The 21,524-nt window shown below is 41.1% G+C and overlaps 2 protein-coding genes across 3 annotated transcripts; both read right to left on the bottom strand.

Annotated features, from left to right (window-relative positions):
• Positions 1–6,475: 6,475 nt before the first annotated feature.
• On the bottom strand, positions 6,476–7,929 carry brd3os (BRD3 opposite strand). Its single transcript, XM_029722351.1, has one exon. The coding sequence runs from the start codon at positions 7,391–7,393 to the stop codon at positions 7,133–7,135; it is 261 nt and encodes an 86-aa protein (XP_029578211.1). The 5' UTR covers positions 7,394–7,929; the 3' UTR covers positions 6,476–7,132.
• Positions 7,930–9,153: 1,224 nt separating this feature from the next.
• On the bottom strand, positions 9,154–12,694 carry LOC115167696 (endothelial differentiation-related factor 1 homolog). Of its 2 annotated transcripts, none has more exons than XM_029722349.1 (6): positions 12,353–12,694; positions 12,147–12,238; positions 11,653–11,704; positions 10,539–10,699; positions 10,283–10,376; positions 9,154–10,064 (listed from the first exon to the last, which is right to left on the bottom strand). In XM_029722349.1, the coding sequence occupies exons 2-6, from the start codon at positions 12,222–12,224 to the stop codon at positions 10,003–10,005; spliced, it is 447 nt and encodes a 148-aa protein (XP_029578209.1). In that variant the 5' UTR covers positions 12,225–12,238; positions 12,353–12,694; the 3' UTR covers positions 9,154–10,002. The 2 variants fall into 2 exon arrangements, with proteins under 2 accessions (XP_029578209.1, XP_029578210.1); XM_029722350.1 differs by having other exon boundaries at positions 12,348–12,693.
• Between the last annotated feature and the right edge of the window lie 8,830 nt (positions 12,695–21,524).

Below are 21,524 nucleotides of genomic sequence, written 5' to 3'. Positions count from 1 at the left end.
CTGTTGGTCACAGATACCTTAAAGGGGCGTGGATCAGAAAACCAGTCAGTTCACCATTTGCCTTGTGCAGCGCGAAACATCTCCTTCTCATAGAGTTGATTAGGCTGCTAATTGTGGCCTGTTGAATGTTGTCCCATTACTCTAAAATGGCTGTGCAAAGTTGCTGGATATTGGAGGGAACTGGAGTACACGTCGATTCAGAGCAACCCAAACATGCTCAATGGGTGACATGTCTGGTGATTTTGCAGGCCATGGAAGAACTGGGACATGTTCAGCTTTGAAGGAATTGTGTACAGATCCTTGCAAAATGGGGCCGTGCATTATCATGATGAAACATGAGGTGATGGCGGCGGATGAACGGCAGCATGCCAGTGGCCATCTAAGGTGAGCATTTGCCCACTGAAGTCGGATACGACGCCAAACTGCAGTCAGGTCAAGACCCTGGTGAGGATGTCGAGCACGCAGATGAGCTTCCCTTATACGGTTTCTGACGAAATTCTTCGGTTGTGCAAACCCACATTTTCATCAGGCGGGCTGGAGGATCCCACAGGTGAAGAAGCCTGATGTGGAGGTCCTGGGCTGGCATGGTTCATCGTGGTTGTGGTTGTGAGGCCGGTTGGACGTACTGCCAAATTCACTAAAACGACCTTGGTAGAAAAATTAACATAAAATTCTCTGGTAACAGCTCTGGTGGACATTCCTGCAGTCAGCAGGCCAATTGCATGCTCCCTCAACTTGAGACATCTGTGGCGTTGTGTGACAAAACTGCACATTTTAGACTGACGTTTTATTGTCCCCAGCACAAGGTGCACCTGTGTAATGATCATGCTGTTTAATCAGCTTCTTAATATGCCACATCTGTCAGGTGGATGGATTGTCTTGGCAAAGGAAAAATGCCCACTAACAAGGATGTAAACAAATTTAATAGAAGTAAGCTTTTTGTGCATCTTTTATTTCAGCTCATGAAACATGGGACCAACACTTTATATGTTGCATTTATATTTTTGTTCAGTATAGTTAAGTGTCCTAATAAACAATGTAGTCCAAATTCAGAATAATGTATTCAAACTGCTTGTTTACCCTTTTACAAATACACCTGTTGTGACTGGGTTTTTACTATTAGGTATGTGAGGTGGTAAATGTATTTTCGATCGATTAGAGATCATTTACAATGGCAGTTCATGAATCTGAGATCATTAAATTAGTTGCTAGTAGTGGTGATATTTTTTACTTTTATCAGCTAAATTCTCATTAACACAGATTCAGACAACCTCGTACATTAAAACATTTAAAAACGGCTTGGTGTGCCTGAGTGATGTCATACGAGTTGAGACAAGTATATACAGTGCCTTCAGAAAGTATTCACGCCCCTTGACTTTTTCCACATTTTGTGTTACAGCCTGAAATTAAAATTGATTAAATTGAGATTGTCACTGGCCTACACACAATACCGCATAATGTCAATGTGGAATTATGTTTTTACAAATTAATTAAGTGAAAACTGAAATGTCTTGAGTCAATAAGTATTCAACCCCTTTTGTTATGAGAAGCCTAAATAAGTTAAGGAGTAAAAATGTGCTTAACAAGATTTTTGAATGACTACCTCATCTCTGTAGCCCACACATACACATAATTGTAAGGTCCCTCAGTAAAGCAGTGAATTTCAAACACAGATTCAACCACAAAGACTAGGGAGGTTTTCCAATGCCTCGCAAAGAATGGCACCTATTGGAAGAAGCAGACACTGAATATCCCTTTTGAGCATGGTGAAGTTATTAATTACACTGGCTCAATACACCCAGTCACTACAAAGTTACAGGCGTACTTTCTAAGTCAGTTGCCAGAGAGGAAGGAAACCGCTCAGCGATTTCACCATGATGGTGACTTTAAAACAGTTACACCGTTTAATGGTTGTGATAGGAGGAAACTGAGGATGGATCAACAACTAACCTAAATGACAGTGAAAATGAAGCTTGTACAGAATAAAAAAAATCCAAAACATGCATCCTGTTTGAAATGAAACACTAAAGTGAAACTGCAAAAGAATTATGTTTGGGGCAAATTCAACAACACGTCACTGAGTATCACTATCAAGCATGGTGGTGGCTGCATCATGTTTTGGGTATGCCTGCCATCGGCAAGGACTAGGGAGTTTTTTAGGCTAAAAAGACACTGAATAGAGCTAAGCGCAGGCAAAATCCTAGAGGAAAACCTGGTTCAGTCTGCTTTCCAATAGACACTGGGAGACATTCACCTTTCAGCAGGATAATAACCTAAAACACAAGACTAAATATACTCTGGAGTTGCTTACGAAGACGACATTGATAGTTCCTCAGTGCCTAGTTACAGTTTAGATTTAAATCGTCTTAAATCTATGGCAGACTTGAATGGCTGTCTAGCAATGATCAACAACTAACTTGACAGAGCTTGAAGAATTTAAAAAAGAATGAGCAAATATTGTACAATCCAGGTGTCCAAAGCTATTAGACTTACCCAGAAAAACTCAGCTGTAATCACTGCCAAAATTCTACACTGAACAAAAATTATAAAAATATAAAAATGCAACAATAAAAGTAAACAATAGTTAGTTCCTATAAAGACATCTATTGAAATAAATTCATTATGCCCTAATCTATGGATTTCACATGACTGGGAATACAGATATGCATCCGTTGGTCATAGTTTTTATTTTTTTAAAGTAGGTGCGTGGATCAGGAAACCAGTCAGTATCTGGTGTGACCATCATTTGCCTCATGCAGCACGACACGTCCTTCGCATAGAGTTGATCAGGCTGCTGATTGTGGCCTGTGGAATGTTGTCCCACTCCTCTTCAATGGCTGTGCGAAGTTAATGGATATTGGCAGGAACTGGAACACGCTGTCGAACACATCGATCCAGAGCATCCCAAACATGCTCAACGGGTAACATTTGAGTATGTAGGCCATGGAAGAACGATGACATCAGCAATCCACTCGCCCACACGCCGCAATACACACTGTCTGCCTGGTACAGTTGAAACGGGGATTCATCTGTGGCCTTCCCTCCTATTAACTTCTCTTATCCCCTCACTCCGCCATTGAGTTGTTTGGTATGTCCCTCACCCTAATCTCTGAGACGGTTTCTGGCCTATGTAATATGATTCCACCTTATTCCTATATTGTCCATTTGCTTGTTTGATGACTGCCGAGGTCATAGCGGGACTTCTTGTACTTATTCCTGTCCTCAGCCATAGACAGGGTTGTCTACGTTAGCTCCGTGTGCGGTAGCCCTGTCCTTTAGTTTAGTGCCAATCTCTGTATTAATCCAGGGCTTTTGATTGGGGAAGCAGCGAACCCTCACCGTGGGGACGTCGCCAATGCATTTTCAAAAAAAGCCAATGACGGAGGTGTGTTAACTCTTCAATGGAATATGTTTAGAGACTCCGGTGATAACAATCAGTGGTGGCAAAGGAGTCCTGTAGCATCTCTGATTCTGGTGACCATTTCTCAATAGAGCGAGTCACAGGTACTTCCTGTTTTGAGTTTCTGCTTGTAAACAGGAAGCAGGACTACGGAGTCATTTACCAAATGGCGGACGAGGGAGGGGCTTGTATGCTTGTTTGCTGGTAGAATAACAGTGATCTTGGACTTTATCGCCCCTTGTGGCGTTGGAGACGTGTTGATGGAAGTTCGGCATCACGTGTCTTAGTGACTGGGAATTAAAATCGCCGGCAACCAGAAAAGCAGCCTCAATGTAGGTTTTCTTGCTTGATTATAGCCTTGTACAATTCGTTAAGTGCCAGCTTGTTTTTCTTGTCCTGGGGTGGAATGTATACAACAGTCACACTAACAGCTGAAAACTCCCTCAGGAGGTAGAAGGGTTGGCATTTGACCATCAGGTATTCCAAGACAGGTGAATAGTGGGTCGGCACTTCAACCTCACTGGAGTTAGAACACCAGTTGATGTAGAGGCAAAACCCCTCCCCCCCCTCAATTTCCTTGACTCCACTGTCCTGTCCGCGCGGTGAATGAAGACTCCATCAAGTTGGATAGCCATGTTTCAGAAAAGCAAAGAATATTGCAGTTTCCAGAGTCCCATTGGAGCCAGAGCAATATGGTATTGGAACTGACCCTGTACCGTGCCTTCGGAAAGTATTCAAACCCCTTGACTTTCCACATTTTGTTACGTTACAGCCATATTCTAAAATTGATTAAATATCATTATTTCCTCTAATCTACACACAATACCCCATGACGAAGCGAAAACAGGTTTAGACATGTTGCGTTTATTTTTGTTCAGTATAACATGTATTTACTCAGGGGGTTGAATATTTACCTAACCAAGAGTTTTTTACAAAAAATCCACTTTGACGTGTAGATCGTTGACAGAAAATTATTAATTTCAATACCCCTTTAACAACAAAATGTGGCAAAAGTCTAGGGGTGTGAATACTTTCTAAAGTGTTTTCACCATCTTCACTGATTTGTTCCTTTTAATTCTTGGTCATAGGTCATTTTTATTTCAAAACATTATTTGCATATCCTCCTGCTGCAACTTTCTTAAATATTTTGAGCACAGTATAGTAACTTCTGTAGACATGTCTTTGAGAAATGTAAGATTAATGTTGTTTTAAGGGTGAAATTACATGGGGATGCAGGGCAAACAAAGTAAATATTTGATGTAATTATTTACATGGGATCCCTTATTTTCTGAGTTCCTTTGTTTTCATTAATAAACTACAAACATACAATTGTGAGCTCCTGGAGTCTTTGTATACTATCCACATCACAGCTGTTAAAGCTGGCAGGGGCATTAGCTATGTTAAAGGTTTGTGGTATGTAATAGAGGTCGACTGATTAATCGAAATGGACGATTAATTAGGGCCGATTTCACGCATATATAACAATCGGTAATCGGTATTTTTGGCCACCGATTTGCCTATTTATTTATTTTTTTACACACCTTTATTTAACTAGTCAGATAAGAACACATTCTTATTTTCAATGATGGCCTAGGAACGGGGGTTAACTGCATTGTTCAGGGGGGATTCGGGGATTCGTTTTTGCAACCTTCTGGTTACTAGTCCAACGCTCTAACCACCTGCCTTACATTGCACTCCACTACCTGTTACGCGAGGGCAGCAGGAAGCCAAGGTAAGTTGCTAGCTAGCATTAAACTTATCTTATTAAAAACTATCAATCTTAACATAATCACTAGTTAACTACACATGGTTGATGATATTACTAGTTTATCTAACGTGTCCTGCGTTGCATATAATCGATGCGGTGCCTGATAATTTCTCATCGAATCACAGCCTACTTCGACAAACGGGTGATGATTTAACAAGCGCATTTGCGAAAAAAAGCACTGTCGTTGCACCAATGTACCTAACCATAAACATCGATCCCTTTCTTTAAAATCAATACACAAGTATATATTTTTAAACCTGCATATTTAGTTAATATTGCCTGCTAACATGAAATTGTGTCACTGCTCTTGCGTTCATTGCCTGGCTCGTTGTGAACTAATTTGCCAGAATTTTACTTAATTATGACATACCATTGAAGGTTGTGCAATGTAACAGGAATATTTAGACTTAGGGATGCCACTCATTAGATAAAATACAGACCGGTTCCGTATTTCACTGAAAGAAAAAAACGTTTTGTTTTCGAGATGATAGTTTCCGGATTTGACCTAAGGCTCGTATTTCTGTGTGTTTATTATATTATAATTAAGTCTATGATTTGATAGAGCAGTCTGACTGAGCGGTGGTAGGCACCAGCAGGCTCGTAAGCATTCATTCAAACAGCACTTTTGTGCGTTTTGCCAGCAGCTCTTCGCAATGCATTGCGCTGTTTATGACTTCAAGCCTGTCAACTTCCAAGATTAGGCTGGTGTAACCAATGTGAAATGGCTAGCTAGTTAGCGGGTGCGCGCTAATAGCGTTTCAAACGTCACTCGCTCTGAGACTTGGAGTAGTTGTTCCCCTTCCTCTACATGGGTAACGCTGCTTCGAGGGTGGCTGTTGTCGATGTGTTCCTGGTTCGAGCCCAGGTAGGAGCGAGGCGAGGGACGGAAGCTATACTGTTACACTGGCAATACTAAAGAGCCTATAAGAACATCCAATAGTCAAAGGTATATGAAATACAAATCGTATAGAGAGAAATAGTCCTATAATTCCTATAATAACTACAACCTAAAACTTCTTACCTGGGAATATTGAAGACTCATGTTAAAAGGAACCACCAGCTTTCATATGTTCCCATGTTCTGAGCAAGATACTTAAACGTTAGCTTTCTTACATGGCACATATTGCACTTCTACTTTCTTCTCCAACACTTTGTTTTTGCATTATTTAAACCAAATTGAACATGTTTCATTATTTGAGGCTAAATTGATTTTGATGTATTATATTAAGTTGAAATAAGTGTTCATTCAGTATTGTTGTAATTGTCATTATTATAAATAAATAAATGCAAAAAAAAATAAAACATTGTAAAAAAATATTAATCCGTTTATTTTGGCCCTCCAATAATCGGTATCAGCGTTGAAAAATCATAAATCGGTCGACCTCTAGTATGTAACAGACAGAAATTGAATTGGAAGTGCAGACTTCTATTTCACAGGACAATACACATAATCAACCTCCACTTGCTGTTGCAACAATTGTCTTGTTACAAGTGTTTTTGAGAGACAAGCACATATATTGACAATACTGCATTGAAATGCAAAAATGCTATAATAAATGATATTTTATTTTTTACCTTTAACTAGGCAAGTCAGTTAAAAACAAATTCTTATTTTCAATGACGGCCTAGGAACAGTGAGTTAACTGCCTTGTTCAGGGGCAGAACGACATTTTTACCTTGTCAGCTCAGGGATTCCTTTCGGTTACACGTCCAACGCCCTAACCACTAGGATATCTGCCGCCCCAATGTAAGCCTTAGCTAACACTGCCATACCCCAATGTACATACACAGGCTTACTTTGCTTTGAGCAGCACATAGTCGGCCAGTGAATGGTCATGACATGTTCCTGGCAGACGTCTTTCAGGACACAAATAATCAACTTCAGTCTGCACCATACATTTTTTCACAAACCGTTTACAAATATGGAAGCGTAGGGCATATGAATAAATGTGTCACTATAACTGTCACATAATCAAACATATTCTGGAACTTCCAGTGTCAGCAGTTGGATCCACTGTGACAGTTCGTTTGTCCCGTACCACGACTGCCTGGTTTCCATACTGACTGTACCACGTACTTTGACTCCGACTGAGGTAGTTACTCGGTGGTCCCTGTTCCAGCTCCATTTGCTGCTGTTGCCAAATTAGCAGCGACGTGTCCTTGAACCTAAACCGAGCATAGCCCTCCGAGAGGGCTTTCTCGACTAAAGGATATCTCTCAGACATGATGTTGCCGTCATCGCTCCAATCTCTTGTTTTGTTACCACTGACTGCCTGGATGGGTTGTCGTAGTTCTCGAAAAAAACGGTTCGGGTTGCGCGACAGATTAAGCAACTAGCTAACGCTAGCTAGCTAGCTAGATTTTCTGGTTGGCAGTAGCTAGTAAATGACACCGTCACCAACCATACTGTTGTGACACCCAACCTTGTAAAACGTTGACTACACGTACTTGTGGATATAGATAACGTTAGCTAGCTTGTTGCTAACGTAACAGTCATTGTTAGCGATCCAGCTTCCTTAAAAAAAATGCATATACGTCTATCAACTGGGTTTGTTCAATACGATTCCGTAGTGATTTGCAATATTGGCGCAGGTTTTACAACACAAATTCATCAGACATGGCTGAGCCGAGATGTATTTGTCGCTGATGCCAGAGTTAAGTCAGCGCTTAAGTTCAACCAGAAGCTTTCCGGCGGAAGTCATTCATTGTCAATGGAGCAGTCCGCAACGCTAAATTTGGGATCCAGCACTAGGCTGCGGTGCGTACCACGAGTTCAATATTTTCAACTCGTACGTTGTATTACCGTGCGGTGGTACAAACAGAAGTTCATAAAAGTTCCCTATGGGGAAGAGTCGCCATAGATGCCAAAATGATAATCTCTAGCAACATCAATACATTTAATTGGTTCTCATATAGAGTACAGATTTCAAGTCACTCGCTTGCCGTGCATGATGGCATGCTAAATTACACAAGTCCTTCAGCCGGTGTCTTCTTGTCTCGAACTACAATAGTCATTGAGACAGAAGACAAGAAGAAAACTATACAGAACAAAAATCTAAACACATTTGAAGTGTTGGTCCCATGTTTCATGAGCTGAAACAAAATATCTTGGAAACATTCCAATACACACAACAATAGTATTTCTCTCAAATGTTGTGCACAAATTTGTTTACATCCGTTAGATGGCTGAAGTTTTGATGGAGTGTGCAATTAGCATGCTGACTGCAGGAATGTCCACCAGACCTGTTGCCAGAGAATGTAATGTTAATCTCTACCATAAGCCACCTCCAACATTGTTTTAGAGTTTGGCAGTACGTCCAACCGGCCTCACACCCGCAGACCACGTTGTATGGCGTTGTGAGAGCGGTTTGCTGTTGTCAATGTGAACAGAATGCCCCATGGTGGCTGTGGGGTTATGGTATGAGCAGGCATAAACTAGACAGCAAACACAATTGCATTTTATCGATGGCAATTGAATGCAGAGATACCGTGATGAGATCCTGAGGCCCATTGTCGTGCCATTCATCCGCTGCCATCACCTCATGTTTCAGCACTGTAATGCATGGCCCCATGGATTTGTACACAATTTCTGTAAGCTGAAAATGTCCCAGTTCTTCCATGGCCTGCATACTCTCCAGAAATGTCACCCATTGAGCTTGCTTGGGATGCTCTGGATTGACGTGTAAGACAGTGTGTTTCAATTCCTGCAACTCCACACAGCCATTGAAGAGTGGGATAACGTTCCACAGGCCACAATCAACAGTATGCAAAGATGTGTTGTGCTGCATGAGGCAAATGGTGGTCACACCAGATCTTGACTAGTTTTCTGATCCACGCCACTACTTTTTTTTTTTTTTAAAGGTATCTCTGACCAACAGATGCTGTAGATGTTGTAGTTCCAGTCATGTGAAATGTATAGATTAGAGCTTAATGAATGTACTTCAATTGACCGATTTCCTCATATGAAGTGTAACTCAGTCAAATCTTAAATTGTTTCATGTTATATTTATTTTTGTTCAGTAATGCTGAATTGTTGTCTGTTAGTATCTCACCCAGCCTATGTAACCAGTAGGTCAATAGGAGAATAACTTTAATCTGTTATAATAATTTGCTTTGGTCGATCAGGGCGAAAATGATCTTCTCCATGCTGCAAACCGTTCTGCAACCTTGCGAAGTACATGTGCATCTAGTACAGAAAATGCAAGCTACACATCTGGCAAAAACAACATATCGCAAAACAAATGTGCATCTGGTGGACATACAGCTTATGGCAACATTGTGTCCAAAAATCAATCTAAGTAGAATGATTAAGACACAATGGTTCCATATACCATATTTTATTATTTAGTTTAACTTTTTTAGGCCCTTGAGATTTAATAAATCACTTTTTCAGGAGAGACCAGCCCATGAAAGCAGCATTCTTGCATAAATGTTTGAAAAGCATACACTACAATAAAACATTTTAGCTAAAATGCCAAACTTATCCATGTCTAGTTGAAAGGGAATGACCACAGAACGTGCATGGAGACAGACCTCAGGGAGTATAGAATATAGTGTTGTAGACATTAAAACCATTCAGTAAAATCAATTCTCTTCTTGTGGTTTGCTGAAAGCCAGATGCAAAACAAAACCACAATACATTTGAATCTAGTTATGCAATATTGTTTAAATCAGGTCCCACAAGCTTGATTGCTGGAATCAGGGCAGTAAAAGAAAGTAGCAGCCCAAGTTAATTAAATAAACTGGTTAAGATGGTGCTAGCTCTCCAGAGAATTGACAAGGCTGTCAGCTGTGGTGGTAGTACTGTAGGCTAAGCTGCTTCAAGGCATTGCCTTCACTTTTTCTTTGGGACTGCCTCCAAGGGTTTCCCAATGTCCTTCCCACGCAACTTCAGTCCTATGGATAACATGGAGGAAAAACACTCAGATTTTTGTTGACACCATCTCGAAACACCTGGGCTTTATTGTTCCATTAGTGATACTGATATAATCAAATATGTTTGTAATCAGACTAGTTAGTTCAAAAATAACCAAATAATGGTGTCAAACAGGCCTATGTTGCAAGAAGGGTGATATGAAGCTATGACATAAAAAAGACCTGTAAATAAAGCTCACCAATTGCTCTTTCAATCTTTCCCATGACTTGGTTATTGGGGATAGCCTTTCCAGATTCGTAGTCTCCAATTATCTGTGGTTTTTCATTGATTTTCTAAAAAAGAAAAGACCAACAACATATCCATGAGTGGTATAGAACATTTATTTGATCCAAGCCCTGCTAAGCCAAGGTAAATACACTTCAATAAACAACCCTCAGTGAAACTGAGTTCCTATATTTTAAACTCTTCATCCACATTTGGGAGAGTGTACTTACAGTGGCCAGGTCTTTCTGTGTCAGGCCCTGATTTTGCCGGCCTTGTTGGATGACCTTGCCCACCTCCAGAGATACTCTTTGGTGTTGAAGCTCTTCAGTCTCTCTGTCAAGCTTTGCTGTATTCTTGGTGATCACGTGCTGTTTGTTTTGTCCTGCAGCCCCTGAGAAGGAGATAAAGGTAATAGCAGGGTTTCCCAAACTCAGTGCTCATGACCAAGGGGTGTACATTTTGGGTTTTGCCCTAGCACTACATAGATTATTTAAATAATCAACTAAATCACCCAGCTTTGATAATTTGAATCATCTGTGTAGTGTTAAGGCAAAAACCAAAATGTGCCCCCATTGGGGTCCAGAGGACCAAGTTTGGGAAACTCTGGGTAACAAGCTAACAAATTCAACAACAATATCTAATTATTGGGACTATCAGGCCAATGCTGCACGATTTTAAATGTATTCTAAGATTACAAGACTGAAACAAAATGGACCACCCTCTGTTCTTCATTCCTGATCCTGGGGACCCACATGGTCTGCAGGCTTTTGTTTCAGCCCAGTAGACACACTTGACTCAACTAATAATAAAGCACTTGAGTTTAATCAACTACTGTATGTTACAACTACGCTGGAAAAAGTACACCCTGTGGATCCCAAGAATCATGATTGTCTTATGTCAGAGTTTTACAGCAGTCTGCTCTGATGTAGCCTAGTTGTCGAAAGAATGGGTGGCCCCTTTAGTTACATATCATACAAAATGGCACTATATGAATATACAAAATGTCTAACCTGTATTGGCAGATTTAAATAACTTGATTTCTAGACTTATGTCGCAGACAAATATGTGTGTTTGTGCTTAAATATGAATACGTTTACTCCCCTTCAGTACACAATTCAAACATTTGCTCAATACTGCCATGATTCCATCATTGGAGATAATGAAAATCTAATTGGCAGTAAAGAACAAAAATGTAGTAAAAACTCATGGCCTTGATGACATTATTGAGATGGTGTGTGTAGCAAGATATCCATCTTATCTCAACATTGAATAATAACCACAACCACAGACATGGCACAACATCCTACCAAACCAAAAGATAACACAATTGATGGGAGTTCTTACATTTCTTAGTGGTATCAAGTTCTTCTCCACGTCTTTGAGCTGCTGCAACAGCCTAAACGACAGTAACGTATCACATTGTTGTGTCAATGTGTCCTGACTGTGTAGAAAGTTCATACATTTTAACTTGTTAAACGTTAGCCACATTACAAGACACGCACCGTTTAAAGGGAAAGTCAATAATAATAATAATAATAATAATAATAATAATAATAATACCACCACCATATTTGTTTAACATAACTAGCTACAGTATAGTAACGCTAGCTAGGTACATTTGGAACCATTTCTGGCCAACTTATTTCAAGTGCGAATGCAAATAAGCTAGCAGGGTAGACAGCTAGTAAGACTTAAAAAAAAATGCAAATAGTTTAAGCCAAAAGATAGCCAGTTCACTGACAGTTCAGACGCTGTCTAGCCAGACTACGCTAGTAATCAGCTAACGTTCGCAAACGCATTAGCCCAAGCCTGCTTCTACCTAAACTAACGTTAGCTACCTGTTTCGACTTCGACTGTGCGACAGTTGGTCCCTTCTTCCTCAGTATGGTCACGGTATCCCAGTCACTTTCTGCCATGTTTTTGAGTTTACCTTGATGGAAACAATGTATAAACAGGTTGGTTTAGATACAAATGTAAAGTCAGTATGCTATACGATAACTTTAGCGCTCGCTAATATAACGTGGTAACTATGAAAGTACCGTACACTACAGAATAGTCAGTCGACCCCGCCGTTCACAGGAGTTCTATAATGACGTCACATACGTCCTATACGCATTGAGCAATACTAATGCCGCATTCAAAACAACTAGGAACTCGGAAAAATACGAGGTCAAATCAAGAAGTCAGTGATTTTCAGGTCGGAGCTCTAGAAAGAGGCCAGAGTTCCCGAGTAGGAATTCCGTGTTGGATGGCCGTTCAAATCGATTTTTCCAAGTCGGATTTAGTTTTTTCCCCCGAGTTTCCAATTGTTTGAACACTCAGACGTCGGACCGAGCTCCCTGTTGTTTTGAACACGGCATATGAACTGGAGATAGCCTCCAAGATGGCCGAACGTTGTTTTCAACGTAGGGTGCGTTCGTAAATTAACTCTGGCTATCTATTCGCTATCAGAGCGCAGTGCAGAATAACTGATGGATTTACGAACGTAAAACACCTGTTTAATATGACCAGTGTCAGTAAACGTCGGCAACAAAACGTCATTAATTTGATTTCAGCAGCACAGTTAGTTAGTTACCAACGCTCTAGTCTACATAATATTAAAACAGCCTAACCAGCTCTGCTAGGGTGAGAAGAATGGTCAGAGTGGGGTGTTCTCTCATTTATTTACAGAAGTAGCTACAGGCTAGCTACTTTACCCAGTTAGCTTGGGTACATGACTGCCATTGTGAGGTCAGAAAGCTCAGATCAACCCTACTCCTTGGCCAGAGCGTCCAGTGTGCGCACTGAACACTCCCAGAGCGAAATGCTCTGCATTTACAAATGGACTACCTATGGAGTTGGAATACCTATGTAAGAATGCTGTTCATTGACTACAGCTCAGCATTCAACACCATAGTACCCTCATCATAAAGCTTGAGTCCCTGGGTCTCGACACCGCCCTGCGCAACTGGGTCCTGGACTTCCTGACAGGCCGCCCCCAGGTGGTGAAGGTAGGAAACGCCATCTCGGTGTACATATCACAGACAAACTGAAATGGTCTACGCACACAGACAGCGTGGAGAAGAAGGCGCAACAGCGCCTCTTCAACCTCAGGAGGCTGAAAAAATGTGGCTTGTCACCGAAAACCCTCACTAACTTTTACAGGTGCACAATCGAGAGCATCCTGTCCTGCTGTATCACTGCCTGGTACCGCCCACAACCGCAGGGCTCTCCAGAGGGTGGTGCGGTCTGCACAACGCATCCCCGGGAGCAAACTACCTGCCCTCCAGGACACCTACAACACCAGATGTCACAGGAAGGCAAAAAAGATCATCAAGGGCAATAACCACCAACCGAGCCACTGCCTGTTCACCCCGCTTCCACCCAGAAGGCGAGGTCAGTACAGGTGCATCAAAGCTGGGACAGAGAGATTGAAAAACAGCTTCTATCTCAAGGCCATCAGATTTTTAAACAGCCATCACTAGCACAGAGAGGCGGCTGCCTACCTACAGACTTGATATCATTGGCCACTTTAATAAATGGAACACTAGTCACTTTAATAATGCCACTTTAATAATGTTTACATATCTCGCATTACTTATCTCATATGTATATACTGTATCCTACACTCTCTATTCTGTACTTTCTATGGCATCTTAGCTGCTCTGTCACTGCTCATCCATATATTTTATATTTATATATTCTTATCCCATTCCTTTACTAGATTGTGTATATTAGGTTTTGATGTGGAATTTGTTAGATATTAGGTTTTGTTGTGGAATTGTTAGATATTACCTGTTAGATACTGCTGCACTGTCGGATCTATAAGCATAAGCATTTCGCTACACTAGAAATAACATCTGTTAACCATGTGTATGTGACCAAAAACATTTGATTTGATTTGATTTGGACAATCTGACTATGCTCTGAATTTACAAACACCTTCTGGCACTTCAGAGTGAATTTACGAACACACCCATAATCTCACAGATGGAACAAGGATACCGATTTCACTGGATGTATAAATGTGAAGCATCCGGTTGGAGTTTCCACTCACTACCAAATATGGTGATGTGAGGAAGACCATTGGCCACAGTGGGAGAAACTGGAACAAGATGGATTTTGGCGGACATTCTGCTAATTTTCTAATCAATTAAACATTTGATCTACATACAGTTTTCTGTTTCCAAAACTAAAATCTGTATCAAACAGAGTGCACTAAGGTTGGTAGACTTACCTAATTGTTTATAGAGATTACTTTGTTTAGGACGAGTGCACTATGTACTGGGCGTTTTCGTAATGAAAAATGTCATGCATATTCAGTAGCGCACAAATGGTACTTGTCCTCTTCTTGGTGATAGCTAGCTAATTCTCAACTCACAAATAACAACAACAAAAAACGTACTTGGCTTAAACAGCTAGAAATCGATGTCTTTGTACGTTTTTCCACTACTAGTCCAACGTCTCGGGAAAATAAAATAAAAATTCACGATAAGACACATACGTCATCAATAAATGTAAAATGTTCTTTATGATTTTGTTTAGGGGGAGGGGAAGCAAAATAAAAAACAAATCATTACGCAAAGCTAATTTCTCGCTTGATTATGAAATTGTTGAGCTGGAATCTCATGTGTTTGTCAAAGATCCCAATAACTACTGCAATTTTTACGAGATAGAAAGATGAGGCTATGTGCAGCAATCGGCTGCAATACTGTCCAGAGAAAGGGAGGAAAATCAGTTTTCCAATTTCCAACAGACGTTGAAAGGTATATAATAAATAAAGAGAAGATGCATTTGGATTAATTATTGCATGGTGAGGCACATGTCTATCGCTGTAATCAATAGTGTGCTGTATCCATGACTACCCATCTAATCAATCACTTAAGCAATGATCACTGGTGATCACAGATAGATAAAACATGCTACCAGTAATGATACAATAGCTGAGTATAACACAACTAGCATGATGAGGCAGCATGGCTAGCTAACGTTAGTTGACTAATGTGCCCAGCTATATTACATCCAAGGGTATCCCAGGGTATGCTGCACAATCAATAGGAGCCATCATTTGTGACACTGGGTCATTGCAAAGCAATTTATCCAGCTGTAGAACACCATTAAGTACCTCTTAAGTTATGGTTGATGTCTGTAAGACATTGTATAGGCAACAACTTCAGTTCTGTTGCCCTATGATCAGATTAGTTCAGAATACCATAAAATACTATAATTATATGCATCTTCAGAAAATAGGCTAAACTCAAAAAGGTTGTACATTTAACAGACATTTATGAAAGGCCAGTTATCGTGGTGAAAAATATAGAACATATAGAAACCATGAAAATAAAGAGCATTTGATCACAACCTGGAAGAACACGTTGACCATGCATCCCCTCAATAGGAAAATGATGCAAAAAGAAAGACATGCACCATGTGTAGAATTAGAGCATCACTTCAAAAGAGCAATCAGGAGGCTCAAGAAAGCAGCAACTGAAAATGTAGACCCCCAGAGGTCAGAAGACTACGGGGATAGAGTCCGTATACATTGCATTCGGAAAGTATTCAGACCCCTTCACTTTTTCTACATTTTGTTACGTTACAGCCTTACACGCTGACCACACCACCTGCGTCGTGTGCGCGAGCGTTGAAAAATAAATGTACACATACAGGTTGAACTGAGGTCCACACTCCAGTCCAGTTGGTGGTAGTAATTCACCTTAAAGTTGGTTGCCAACTGCCATATAAAGTCCATAGAAGAAGAAGAAGCCTGAAGGAGGAGAGATTACTAGAAACAAACTCAGTTTACCCTTTTATCTGTGGATTAATTGTCTGAGTAAAGGAATTTGTGGATTTCAGGTCAAATAACAACCCAATGATTATATCCCAGGACAAATGATCTAGCAACAGCAAGCTAGCTAGCTAAATTGCATTATATATGTTTAATGCTTTTTGACCTGTCCCCAAACTAATATTTATTGACCCTGGTGTCCTGGCTAAATTACCAATCTGGCCCTCATACCATCATGGTCACCTAATCATCCCCAGACGGTTGTCCTTCTGGAAGGTGATTCCTATCTCCACAGAGGAACTCTGGAGCTCTGTCAGAGTGACCATCAGGTTCTTGGTCATTCTCAGACCATGAGAAACAAGATTCTCTGGTCTGATGAAACCAAGATTGAACTCTTTGGCCTAAATGCTAAGCGTCACGTCTGGAGGAAACCTGGCACCATCCCTACGGTGAAGCATGGTGGTAGCAGCATCATGCTGTGGGGATGTTTTCAGCGGCAGGGCCTGGGAGACTAGTCAGGATTGAGGGAAAGATGAACGGAGAAAAGTACAGAGAGGTCCTGGATAAAAACCGGAGCTCAGGACCTCAGACTGGGGCGAAGGTTCACCTTGCAAGATGACAACAGGACAACAGCTTACAATTGGCTTATTCATCCCCCTCCTCTCCACTGTAACTAAACTCAGCAAAAAAAGAAGCGTCCCCTTTTCAGGGCCCTGTCTTTCAAAAATAATTCATAAAAATCCAATTAACTTCACAGATCTTCATTGTAAAGGGTTTTAATACATTTGCAAAAATGTATGAAAACCTGTTTTCATTTTGTCATTATGGGGTATTGTCTGTAATTTTTTTTATATTTGTATTTAATCCATTTTATAATAACATGCATACCAGACCGCACACACACGTGCTTCCGTGTGCACAATAGCGCCCATGTTGGTATTGAAAACAAACAGGTGTAGATCTTACAGTGAAATGCTTACTTATAAACCCTTAACCAACAATGCAGTTTTAAGAAAACACCCCAATTTTTATTTTATTTTTTCAAGTAGAGATAAGAATAACAAATAATTAAAGAGTAGCAGTAAATAACAATATCGGGGCTATATACAGGGGCTACCGGTACAGAGTCGAAGTGCGGGGGCACCGGTGTCAAGGTAATTGAGGTAATATGTACATGTAGGTATAGTTATTAAAGTGACTATGAATAGATAATAATAGTGAGTAGCAGCAGCGCAGAAGCAAATAGTCTGGGTAGCCATTTGATTAGCTGTTCAGGGGTCTTATCACTTAGGGGTAGAAGCTGTTTAGAAGCCTCTTGGACATAGACTTGGCACTCCGGTACCCTTATTTTACCAGGTAAATTAAGTGAGAACACATTGTCATTTACAGCAACGACCTGGGGAATAAACTCAGCAAAAAAAGAAACGTCCTCTCACTGTCAACTGCGTTTATTTTCAGCAAACTTAACATGTGTAAATATTTGTATGAACATAACAAGATTCAACAACTGAAACATAAACTGAACAAGTTCCACAGACATGTGACTAACATAAATGGAAGAATGTGTCGCTGAAAAAAGTAACAGTCAGTATCTGGTGTGGCCACCTGGTACATTAAGTACTGCAGTGCTTCTCATGGAAGGCACCAGATTTTCCCGTTCTTGCTGTGAGATGTTACCCCACTCTTCCACCAAGGCACCTGCAAGTTTCCGGACATTTCTGGGGGGAATGGCCCTAGCCCTCACCCTCCGATCGAACAGGTCCCAGACAATCTCAATGGGATTGAGATCCGGGCTCTTCGCTGGCCATGGCAGAACACTGACATTCCTCTCTTGCAGGAAAACATGCACAGAACGAGCAGTATGTCTGATGGCATTGTCATGCTGGAGGGTCATGTCAGGATGCAGGAAGGGTACCACATGAGGGAGGAGGATGTCTTCCCTGTAACGCACAGCATTGAGATTGCCTGCAATGACAAGCTCAGTCCGATGATGCTGTGACACACCGCCCCAGACCGTGACGGACCCTCCACCTCCAAATCGTTCCCACTCCAGAGTACAGGCCTCGGTGTAACGCTCATTCCTTCGACGATAAACGTGAATCCGAGCATCACCCCTGGTGAGACAAAACCGCGATTCGTCAGTGAAGAGCACTTTTTGCCAGTCCTGTCTGGTCCAGTGACGGTGGGTTTGTGCCCATAGGCAACGTTGTTGCCAGTGACGTCTGGTGAGGACCTGCCTTACAACAGGCCTACAAGCCCTCAGTCCAGCCTCTCTCAGCCTATTGTGGACAGTCTGAGCACTGATGGAGGGATTGTGTGTTCCTGGTGCAACTCGGGCAGTTGTTGTTGCCAACCTGTACCTGTCCCACAGGTGTGATGTTTGGATGTACCGATTCTGTGCAGGTGTTGTTAAGCGTGATCTGCCACTCCGAGGACGATCAGCTGTCCGTCATGTCTCCCTGTAGCGCTGTCTTCGGCGTCTCACAGTACGGGCATTGCAATTTATTGCCCTGGCCACATCTGCAGTCCTCATGCCTCCTTGCAGCATGCCTAAGGCACATTCACACAGATGAGCAGGGACCCTGGGCTAGAGGTCGACCGATTAATCGGAATGGCCGATTAATTAGGGCCGATTTCAAGTTTTCATAACAATCGGTAATCAGTATTTTTGTCCACCGATTTGCCGATTTTATTTTATTTTTTTATTTTTTTTTATTTTTTTTATTACATTTTTAAATTGACTTTTTTTTACACCTTTATTTAACTAGGCAAGTCAGATTAAGAACACATTCTTATTTTCAATGACGGCCTAGGAACGGGGGTTAAGTGCCTTGTTCAGGGGGGATTCGGGGATTCGTTTTTGCAACCTTCCGGTTACTAATCCAATCCATCGCACGAGGAGCCTACATGGCAGGCTGACTACCTGTTACACGAGGGCAGCAAGAAGCCAAGGTAAGTTGCTAGCTAGCATTAAACTTATCTTATAAAAAACTATCAATCTTAACATAATCACTAGTTAACTACACATGGTTGATGATATTACAAGTTTATCTAGCGTGTCCTGCGTTGCATATAATCGATGCGGTGCCTGTTAATTTATCATTGAATCACAGCCTATTTCGCCAAACTGGTGTTGATTTAACAAGCGCATTTGCGAAAAAAGCACTGTCGTTGCACCAATGTACCTAACCATAAACATCAATGCCTTTCTTTAAAATAAATAAACAAGTATATATTTTTAAACCTGCATATTTAGTTAATATTGCCTGCTAACATGAAATTGTGTCACATCTCTTGCATTCATTGCACGCAGAGTCAGGGTATATGCAACAGTTTGGGCCGCCTGGCTCGTTGCGAACTAATTTGCCAGAATTTTACGTAATTATGACATAACATTGACATAACATAACTCGTAAGCATTCATTCAGACAGCACTTTCGTGCGTTTTGCGAGCAGCTCTTCGCTGTGTTTCAAGTTGTTTATGACTTCAAACCGGGTGGGTATAATTTGTGGAACGTTCCAACAGGAATCTATTCCAAAAACTTCGTAAATAACAAGGTTGCCAAAAAACAACGCATACAAAGTTGTATAGCGGCAGAATAAGATACCGGGTAGTGAGTGGTCTATTTCATTGCGTTTCACTCATCACGTTTATTCCGAAAAATGTCTGTCCTCACTCTGGTTGCCTATAGACAAACATTAAGAATAAGCTACGTGATGAGTTGATGCCTATTCGGCAGCTAGTTAGCTAGGTTTGTATGCGTTGCTACTTTGTATGCGTTGTTGGTTGGCAACCTTTTACATTACATTTTTTGGAACAGATTCCTGTTGGAACGTTCCACGAATTATACCCACCCCTTCAAGCCTGTCAACTCCCAAGATTAGGCTGGTGTAACCGATGTGAAATGGCTAGCTAGTTAGCGGGGTGCGCGCTAATAGCGTTTCAAACGTCACTCACTCTGAGACTTGGAGTAGTTGTTTCCCTTCCTCTGCATGGGTAACGCTGCTTCGAGGGTGGCTGTTGCCGATGTGTTCCTGGTTCAAGCCCAGGTAGGAGCGAGGAGAGGGACGGAAGCTATACTGTTACACTGGCAATACTAAAGTGCCGATAAGAACATCCAATAGTCAAAAGGTATATGAAATACAAATCGTATAGAGAGAAATAGTCCTATAATTCCTATAATAACTACAACCTAAAACTTCTTACCTGGGAATATTGAAGACTCATGTTAAAAGGAACCACCAGCTTTCATATGTTCCCATGTTCTGTGCAAGGAACTTAAACCTTAGCTTTTTTTACATGGCACCTTTTGCACTTTTACTTTCTTCTCCAACACTTTGTTTTGCATTATTTAAACCAAATTGAACATGTTTCATTATTTATTTGAGGCTAAATTGATTTTGTTGATGTATTATATTAAGTTAAAATAAGTGTTCATTCAGTATTGTTGTAATTATCATTATTATAAATAAATAAACAAACAAAAAATAAAAATTGGCCGAATAATCGGTATCGGCTTTTTCGGTCCTCCAATAATCGGTATCAGCATTGAAAAATCATAATCGGTCGACCTCTACCCTGGGCATCTTTATTTTGGTGTTTTTCAGAGTTAGTAGAAATGCATCTTTAGTGTCCTAAGTTTTCATAACTGTGACCTTAATTGCCTACCGTCTGTAAACTGTTAGTGTCTTAACGACCGTTCCACAGGTGCATGTTCATTAATTGTTTATGGTTCATTGAACAAGCATGGGAATGTGTTAAAAATAATAAACAGAAATGCCTTATTTACAGAAGTATTCAGACCCTTGCTATGAGACTACAAATTGAGCTCAGGTACATCCTTTTTCCATTGATCATCCATGTGATGTTTCAACAACTTAATTGGAGTCCACCGGTGGTAAATTCAATTGATTGGACATGATTTGGAAAGGCACACACCTGTCTATGTAAGGTCCCACAGTTGACAGTGCATGTCAGAGCAAAAACCAAGTCATGAGGTTGAAAGAATTATCCGTAGAGCTAAGAGACAGAATTGTGTCGAGGCAAAGATCTGGGGAAGGGTACCAAAAAATGTCTGCAGCATTAAAGGTCCCCAAGAACAGTGGCCTCCATCATTCTTAAATGGAAGAAGTTTGGAACCACCAAGACTCTTCCTTGAGCTGGCCACTCGGACAAACTGAGCAATCGGGGGCGAAGGGCCTTGGTTAGGGAGGTGACCAAGAACCCGATGGTCACTCTGACAGAGCTCCAGAGTTCCTCTGTGGAGATAGAAGACACCTTCCACAAGGACAACCGTCTCTGCAGCACACCACCAATCGGGCCTTTATGGTAGAGTGGCCAGATGGAAGCCACTTCTCAGTAAAAGACAACAGTCCGCTTGGAGTTTGCCAAAAGGCACCTAAAGGATTCTCAGACCATGAGAAACAAGATTCTCTGGTCTGATGAAACCAA

This window comes from Salmo trutta, chromosome 29, assembly GCF_901001165.1.
Source record: "Salmo trutta chromosome 29, fSalTru1.1, whole genome shotgun sequence".
In the NCBI taxonomy this organism is placed as follows: Eukaryota; Metazoa; Chordata; class Actinopteri; order Salmoniformes; family Salmonidae; genus Salmo; species Salmo trutta.
Note: the sequence above shows the minus strand (reverse complement) of the source record. Positions and strands in the feature narration are given on the sequence as shown.

Coding starts and splice junctions, on each gene's coding strand:
- brd3os (XM_029722351.1), bottom strand. CDS start 7,393: ATGTCTGAGAGATATCCTTTAGTCGAGAAAGCCCTCTCGGAGGGCTAT.
- LOC115167696 (XM_029722349.1), bottom strand. CDS start 12,224: ATGGCAGAAAGTGACTGGGATACCGTGACCATACTGAGGAAGAAGGGA. Junction 10,700..11,652: donor ACTTGATACCACTAAGAAAT/GTAAGAACTCCC, acceptor TCTCCTTCTCAG/GGGCTGCAGGACAAAACAAA. Junction 10,377..10,538: donor CACAGAAAGACCTGGCCACT/GTAAGTACACTC, acceptor TTTCTTTTTTAG/AAAATCAATGAAAAACCACA.